General features: G+C 45.0%; 2 protein-coding genes across 2 annotated transcripts in view; both read left to right on the forward strand.

The window, feature by feature from the left end:
* Window positions 1–6,035, forward strand: part of LOC121719452 (histone-arginine methyltransferase CARM1-like) — a 17,052-nt gene extending 11,017 nt beyond the window's left edge. The window contains exons 10-16 of the mRNA XM_042105097.1: window positions 750–839; window positions 1,555–1,692; window positions 1,979–2,068; window positions 2,279–2,385; window positions 2,907–2,978; window positions 3,234–3,302; window positions 3,881–6,035. Of these exons, the coding sequence (XP_041961031.1) occupies window positions 750–839; window positions 1,555–1,692; window positions 1,979–2,068; window positions 2,279–2,385; window positions 2,907–2,978; window positions 3,234–3,302; window positions 3,881–4,023 (709 nt within the window). The 3' untranslated portion in view covers window positions 4,024–6,035. The remainder of the gene's footprint in view (window positions 1–749; window positions 840–1,554; window positions 1,693–1,978; window positions 2,069–2,278; window positions 2,386–2,906; window positions 2,979–3,233; window positions 3,303–3,880) is intronic.
* Window positions 1–8,841, forward strand: part of LOC121719390 (NACHT, LRR and PYD domains-containing protein 12-like) — a 705,660-nt gene that overhangs the window by 490,857 nt on the left and 205,962 nt on the right. The gene's annotated exons all lie outside the window — the stretch shown is intronic.

Consider the following 8,841-nt stretch of genomic DNA (forward strand, 5'->3'; position numbering starts at 1 on the left):
TCCTCTCCTCCCCTCCTCTCCTCCACCTCCTTCTCATCCCCTCCTCTCCTCCACCTCCTCCTCCTCCCCCCCACCTCCTCCTCCCCTCCTCTCCTCCACCTCCTCTCCTCCCCCATCACCTCCTCTCCTCCACCTCCTCACCTCCCCCATCACCTCTGCCCCACCCCCCCCATCACACCTCCTCCCGTGCCTGCTCTTAATCCCTCCATCTGTTGTTTATGTGTGTGTTAATTTGTTTTTGTTTGTTTGTTTGTTTTTACTTTCCGCTCCTCCAGTCTACCCTCAGTTGCCCTGGTTTGTTGGTTTACTTGAGTTTCGAGATCAAGGTGATGATGAAATGTGAACATGAGACGCCATGTGCTTCTATTCCCTTTTCCACCAGCCCTGCTTATCTCTGAACTCGGCTGCTTAACTCTGGAACTGCCAAGAATTTCAAAAACTATTAGAACTACCAAGGGAGTCATTTTGACCGTTGGAATTTAAAACTCAAAATTTCAACAGCAGAACTATTTTTCCTTTAATGTTTTTGAAAAATAAATAAATAAAAATAGCGGTCAAAATGGCCCGTCACGGTCTTTCTAGCGTTAACCCTAAACTGCTTAGCTCCAATGGAGCGTTGCAGTTTATAAACTCTTGTACTTTATGAACTCTTTCTGCTTCTCTCTGTCTCTCTCTCTCTCTCTTTTTCTTTCTCTCTATCTCTCTCTCTCTCTCTCCCTCTCTTTCTCTTCCTCTCTTTCTCTCTTCAGGATAGAGATCCCCTTCAAGTTCCATATGATGCAGTCAGGCCTGGTGCATGGGCTGGCCTTCTGGTTTGACGTGGCCTTCATGGGATCTGTGTAAGTCCTGTTTGTGAGTGTGTGAGTGTGCATGTCTTTTTGTGTGTGTGTGTGTGTGTCTTTGTGCGTGAGAGAGAGTGTGTGTGTGTGTCTTTGTGCGTGAGAGAGAGAGTGTGTGTGTGTGGTATTTTTGTTAGGAAAGCTGTTGCTTTTGTAAACATCCACATCTGTCTGTGTGCGGGTGAGTTGGTTTGTTCAGAGATAAGGCTTATACCCTCATGCTCAGTTGCTGTGTTTGTGAATGTTTCTCAGGGTGTGTGTTTGTCTATATGTGTGTGTGTGTTTGAGAGAGTCACTCTGTGGGTTGTACTGGTTCTTCTTCATTCTTAAAGGTTATTAAAGGTTTATGCATGTGAGCGTGCTTATGAAACGTGTTTGTTCACAGGCTGATTAAGATTGTGCTCATATACTATGTGTTTGAGTGGCTTTTTGCCTAATTACAGTGTGGTTGTAGAAATGTGAGTTTGTGTATTGTGTTTATATTGATGTGTTTATGTTTGTGTATGAGCTATTTGTTTTTGGTAATGATGATTACTAGCCTTTATTGTCTTTATTGTAATAACTGAGAAATTATTTTAACTTGTGTGTGTGTGTGTGTAATGTGTTTATGTTTATTTGTTTGTGATCATGTAAGATGAAGGTGTGGTTATAGTTTTGTGTGTGTGTGATGTGTTTATATTTACTTGTTTATGTTTGTTTGTTTGTGTTTGTGTAGGATGACTGTGTGGTTGTCGACGGCGCCCACTGAGCCCCTGACCCACTGGTATCAGGTGCGCTGCCTGCTGCAGTCGCCGCTCTTCACTAAAGCAGGAGACACGCTCAGCGGAACCGCACTGCTCGTGGCCAACAAGAGGTACACACACACACACACACACACACACACACACACACACACAGTGGAATTGGACTGCTCGTTGCTAACGAGCCATACGCACACACACACACACACACACACACACGCACACACACAAAAGCACAGAAACACTCAACATACATACATAGTGTTGCTAAATTGCGTTCACATGAATAGAAAGAATAGAATAGAAAATAATAGCAAAAAGAACAAATCTATATAAATCTCTATATGAAAATATGTTTAACATGTAAATCTTTGTATTAAACCATCCCTTCCCCCTCAGGCAAAGCTATGACATCAGCATTGTGGCTCAGGTGGAACAGACCGGTTCTAAGAGCAGCAACACGCTGGACCTCAAGAATCCTTTCTTCAGGTCAGAACCCCTGCTAGAACTCTTCTAGAACCGCTGCTAGATCCATTGGCTGCCTGGACTTATCTGCCCCTTTGTGATTGGCTCTGATCAGTTCATGCGGTTAGCCTGTTTTTTGTCCGTGATTGGTGGAGGTTTGATGAGCCTGATTTTTTTTCCTGGCGGTGTGATTGGTGGAGATTTGACGAGTCTGCTCTCTGATTGGCTTGGCAGGTACACGGGCTCCACCCCAGCCCCACCTCCTGGCTCACACTACACCTCACCCTCCGAGAACATGTGGAACACGACGGGAACCTACGGCATGAACCAGAACATCTCAGGTACACACTCTTACGCACGCACACACACACTTTCACACTGGAACACAACAGGCACCTACGACAGGTAGCAGATCGCACGGCATTTAACATGTATCAGTGTGACCAGTGCAGATCACTCTTTAACATGTATCAGTGTGACCAGTGCAGATCACTCTTCACATGTATCAGTGTTACCAGTGCAGATCACACCACATTTAACATGTATCAGTGTGAACAGTGCAGATCACACCACTCTTTAACATGTATCAGAAATGCACTCTGTCTCTCCCACACCTTTCTCTATACATACACTGTATATTTGAATATCTCTCTTTCTTTCTTTCTTTGTCTCTCTACCACACATTTCTATATAGATGTATAAATGTATAGATGTATTAATAACAATCTCTCTCTCTCTCTCTCTCTCTCTCTCTCTCTCTCTCTCTCTCTCTCTCTCTCTCTCTCTCTCTCTACACCACACATTTCTATATAGATGTACAGATGTATTAATAACAATCTCTCTTTCTCTCTCTTTCTCTCAGCCATGCCAGCTGCATATGATCTCAGTGCTGTCATTGGAGGAGGCACCGCACACAATAACCTCATCCCTCTCGGTATACACACACACACACACACACACACACACACACACACACAGACAGACACTACACTTACATACTTGCATACAGGCAAAAACATATTGGCTATGCCAAAAAACAATGTGTGCGCAAAAACAGCTGCCGTGATTCCACTCTATTGTACATAAGCAAGTCTTGGATGTGTTCATAGTTGTCGCATCATCATCATTTGTCATAACGTGATCATAGGCTAGCTATAGTGTACTCATATTACTGTGTGTCTGTGTGCAGTCAACACAGGCGGAGTTAACCACACCACATCCAGAGTGGGATCCATTATGAGCACAGGACTTCTGCAGGGTAAGATTTAACACACACACACACGCGCACTTTGACAACATTATTCTCAATGCATTCCCGACAGAGCCAGTAATCCAGAGCCTTTCTAATGGCGACACAGCACTCAAAGAATCCCCCATAGAAATGCATGGGGTCATAACGCCAATATGGCAGTTGTCTACACATATCCCGTCTCTTTCTGAAATGGATGTTTGCTCCATCCATTCACTGAAGCAGCTGATTCTGCTTGGCACACCTCCTCAGTCAGGTAGATGAGCTAATTAGTGAAATCACCTGTGTTAAGTACACAGGTAGACCCAATTCATGGTGAAACTTTTTTACTTTATGAAATCATACTTTTACACCTCTGAATTAAAGTAATCCTTACGTAAGCCTCCCCATTCACTTGCCCATAAGGACTTAGAGTAATCTATTGCAGAAGCATTGTCTGTGTCTGTGTCTGTGTCTGTGTCTGTATCTGTGTCTGTGTCTGTGTCTGTGTCTGTGTCTGTCTGTCTGTGGGTGTGTGTGTGTGTGTGTGTGTGTGTGTGTTTAACACCAAACTAATCCAGTGATCATCTGACTGTCTGCATCTCCAGGAGGCAACCCTGAGCAGTCGGACTCCAGCGGAGGCGGAGCCGTCCAGTATCCAATCCCCAGCCAGTTCATCATGGGCGGGGCCTCCGTTCCCATGGCGTCTCCCGTGGCGATCCCTAGCAACACCATGCACTACGGCAGTTAATGGCGCCGTGCCATTTCCGCCTCCTCCCTGCTCACATCTCCATAGTAACGTCCCCAATGAACTGACTTGACCTTCTTGACCACCGTTCAAACGAAAGAAAGAAAGAAAGAAACCAAAACTGCCATGAACTCCTTTACTCGTTCATGTCTTTCCGTCTCTTTCTGTCATATTATCTCTATCCCTCCTTCTCTTGCTCCTTCTCTCTCTCTCTCTTCTCTCTATCTGTCCGTCCATCCCATACCTTACCCCTTTGATGGTCCCTCCTCCTGACATCCTGAGCCAACAGGACATGACATCACGGCTCTCATCACAGCCTCTGCCTCCTCCTCCTCCTCCTCCTCCTCCTCTTCGTGAGATCAGGTTTATTGTTTTGTTTGTTTATATTTTTGTTTGTTTGTTTCCATGCCCCATACTGCTGCTTAGGTGAGTCCAGTCCACTCCTGGCCTCACTCATAGACAATACACACACACACACACACACACACACACACACACACACACACACACACATACATATCTATGACAGAAGTGCTGTCTTGAGCCTCTGTCATTAGCGAGAGTTGATGACCTGTCGTCATGTTTCCTCGCTTCTCCATCACACACACACAAACAAACAAACACACACGCACACACACTCGCTTCTCCGTCCCTGAGGATGAGCAGGAAAGGAAGAACTGTGTCGGACTCCCAGTTCATCCTCAACGGCTTATAAAGCTTACTCGAATCTTATCTTTTTTTAATCTTTTTTTTTCCCCTCTCTCCTCCACCTTTTTGTTCTGACAAAGACCTGATGTGGTGTTGACGCCCTCTGTTCTCTGTGAGGAGAGTTGACTTCTCTGTGCTCGGAGCAGGAGAGGAAGATGTGCAAGAGGGTATTGGCATTTGTATTTTTTAAAGACTTGTGACACACACACACACACACGCACTGATATGTAAATGCACGGAATGTACACACACACTCTCACACACACACACACACATACTCACTCTATTGCACATGCACACATGTGAATACATACATATGAATACATACTCGTTCTGTCTTTTGATCAGTTGGACAAAATCGGACAGTCAATTGTGTGAAATCCTCCTTATCCCCCCCCCCACACACACACACACTCGCACTCACACACACACACACACACACACTCACACACCAACGTCTGACTGGCAAAACCGACAGACCGCTTAAAAGATCAGAGCCTTCTAGACTCCTGGATTGGATTTTCTGTTTGGACTCCGAGCTCATTTGCACTACATCTTTAAAAAAAAAAAAAAAAAAAAAAGACTATTTTTTTAAAGCGTACCTCTGTTCCATTCCCCCACCTGCACGTCAATGCTGAGTTTACCAACCTGGAGTCTGCTCAGTCTGAATCCGATGATGGTCCGATAGAGGCAGCCAGCGGACAGTCATCAGGAAGCTGTCGCTGGCCAATCAGGAAGAGGGAAAAGTGGGGCCAGTTGGCGAGCTGTCCAGTAGGAGAGAGACACAGCTAGAGGCACCGAGTTTACAGTACATTACATGTGCACGCACACACACACACACACACACACACACTGGATGTTTTTCTTGATGGAGGGGGGTTTTAGGAAAAAGCCCTTAGTAGTCAGTCCACCCCCCTCCTGAAAACATTCCAACACCAAACCCCTCATCCCCTATCAGTCATGAATCGATGTTGTGGAATTCGCCCTTTTTAAACGTATCCATCCTGCCATGATACTGATGTTGGTTGTTGTATGTCGACCTTTTAAAAAAAAAAAAAAGAAACATATCGCCCCCCATCCTCAAGATGAACTATGCTTCCATTCGTCGATCCCTGAGAACCCCTTTAGAGACTATCTTCCCTCATCATCTTATTTGTTTGGTGCATCCCCATTCGTAGAGGCAACTAATTATTATTTTTTTTTTCTTTCTTTTTGTTTGTTGTTTTTCGTCTTTATTTTCATAAGAAAAGTAAAAAGGGAAAAAAAAGCCAAATGACCAAATTAAATGTCAGTCGAGAAATAGGACAGACCTGCGTTTGTGTGTGTGTGTGTGTGTCTTTTTATTTTTGTTCTTCTTTCGGAGCTCAAGACGGGAAACTCTACAGCTGTTGAAGTGACTCACACCCTTGATAAAGCTGGGCAATGTTCAGTCCTGTTCAAAAATGTCCAACATTTTTCTTGACACAGTTAGTGTCAAGTGTTCTGCATTAGAGTGTCAGTAGAAATAATCGGACATTCTTTAAAAAAATAGCGTGATTTTTTTGGGGGAGGGGGGATGTTTGCATTTGGCAGGTTAGTTGATAAAGTAACTAAATGATACGTTTGACATGATCCTAACTATGAGCATGCCTTTTTGAAAGCGTCCTTAACAGCTTTGTGCCATATGTGTCTAAAATGTCTACACTACAGTGTACTGTATGAGCTTGGCTTGAATCAAATCAGGAGACCCAACGCTAACCAACACTAGCGCAATCACAGGGATCTTTTGTGTGTGTGGAGCTTTTCAAATTTCAAGTTGCCTGATTAGCGCTTTCCAGTGTGGGTTCAGAAAGTGAAAGCTTCAGAATGTGTTATGTGCACTGCACAGGTAGAGCCAGTACATGGTGGGACTAAAACTTTCTGAAGCCGGGCTTCGCCATCTCTGAGGGACACGTGACGCAGCCCTCACTTGGGCAGAAGGTTTTGTAAACAACGCTGTGTAGAGCGAGGATGCTTTCAAAATGACATGGGACGTTTTTGTTTGTCAGATAATACACCGTGCATACAAATAAGAAAATCATCATTGTACATTCTCATTAGGTTGGCCATGGATGTAGTGTGTGTGTGTGTGTGTACAGAGAGCTGCAGAAAGTAGACCAGAGCAGAGACCGGAACAGGTGACAATCGAAAGCTGATGTTGATGTTGAAGACCCCGTTACTCCAGATTCCACCATTCTTTTCATCTGAACTATGTGCACTAACACAATGTTTTTATTCCAATGTCTGGTTCAATTAATTCCAGCAAATTCCTAATGAGTGAGATTGTAGCCTACAACCGGAAGTAGGCCCTACACTTTGCATTTTCAAATTCCTAATGACTGAGCTTGTAGCCTACAACAGTTGAGGAAATAGGCCCTACACTTTGCATTTTCAAATTCCTAATGAGTGAGCTTGTAGCCTACAACAGTTGAGGAAGTAGGCCCTACACTTTTGCGTCTTCTAGCGTCTCGAGATCCGGTTCCTTGAGGTGGTGTACGCTGAGGTGCTAAGGAGTCCAAACTCCACTACAGAGAATAGAATGGCTCAGAAACAGCCCCTAGTGGTACGGGTCAGTCCAAACTCCAGTAGGCCTACAGAGAGGAGAGTAGTCTAGCTCAGAAACAGCCCCTAGTGGTAAGTCCAAACTCCAGTAGGCCTACCGAGAAGTAGGCCTAGCCTAGCTCAGAAACAGCCCTAGCTGTGCTCTTTAGGTGGTAGTTGATCCAGAGACTTTCTAATGAGGAGACAGCACAATCCTCCATAGAAATGCATGGGGTTAGTTTGTAACGGCAATATGGCAGTTGTCTACGCATATCCCGACCCTTCTGCGGCAAAACGTAGACATGTGAAGACATCGTGCCAATCATGTGTTGTGATCTCGCTGCTGGAGCAAGATTGGTGTCGTGAAGCCTTGCGCACGCGCATTTCTGCCGAAATAGACGCCCGATAAGTGCCCAAAAAGCATTGCAATATGGCCGCCGAGTGGAGGGACTTGCCTAAAAGGACTTTAGTTGAACATAACTCTACTCTGACACACTTGGCACCAGTGAGCAGTACGGATCGGAGCCTGATCAGATTCAGTCTCAATCCTCACTCTTAACAGGTTAGGGAAGGGAGCCAGTGCAGCCAGCATGCCAAAACTCCAGAGCACAGCATTTCTTTGAACGCTTTAAGCCAGGCAGGTACATAGGAAATCGTAATTGGTGACTCGCACTACTACACGTTAAAGTCAGACACGATTTCTGTGCTTACACTGGAAGGCAGCTGAGGGAAAAATCTGGCATGCCAGAAATTCAATCGGATCGGTTGGTTGTTGAGCCTACACGTAATTAGGCCTACACGAGTTCTCGGGTTAGGTTAAGGATGGCATAGACTAGGCCTACTTTATTATTGAGCTCTGTAACAAAGTCAACAGATAATTTATTTGGGGAAAGACCATTTTAAAGGCAAGTTATGTCAAGGATGTCATGCGATGTGCTCTTATGAACCCTGAAGAGAAAAACTGCTGTGGTGTCACACTGCCCAGGCCCCAGGGTGAATCTAAACTGGTCTAAAACAGCCCATTGTGAATCTGAACTGATCTAATACTGCCCAGGGTGAATCTAAACTGGTCTAAAACAGCCCATTGTGAATCTGAACTGATCTAATACTGCCCAGGGTGAATCTAAACTGGTCGAAAACAGCCCATTGTGAATCTGAACTGATCTAATACTGCCCAGGGTGAATCTAAACTGGTCTAAAACAGCCCATTGTGAATCTGAACTGATCTAATACTGCCCAGGGTGAATCTAAACTGGTCGAAAATAGCCCATTGTGAATCTGAACTGATCTAAAACTGCCCAGGGTGAATCTAAACTGGTCGAAAACAGCCCATTGTGAACTGATCTAAACCGCCCAGGGCAGTTCCGAATTGGTCTAAAACTGCCCAGGGTGAATCTAAACTGGTCTATAACTGCGGAGGGTGGCTCTGCAGACAGATGAGGGTCTTCAGGGCAATGCGAGGAGAGGACTGGGGCACCTCACTTTCTTGGCCAAGAGTTGGCTTTATTTGGATCTCCAAGGAACACTGCAGCTCAGGTGTTTTGGTCCAGTGCA

The sequence above is a fragment of the Alosa sapidissima genome, chromosome 9, assembly GCF_018492685.1.
Source record: "Alosa sapidissima isolate fAloSap1 chromosome 9, fAloSap1.pri, whole genome shotgun sequence".
Classification (NCBI taxonomy): domain Eukaryota; kingdom Metazoa; phylum Chordata; class Actinopteri; order Clupeiformes; family Clupeidae; genus Alosa; species Alosa sapidissima.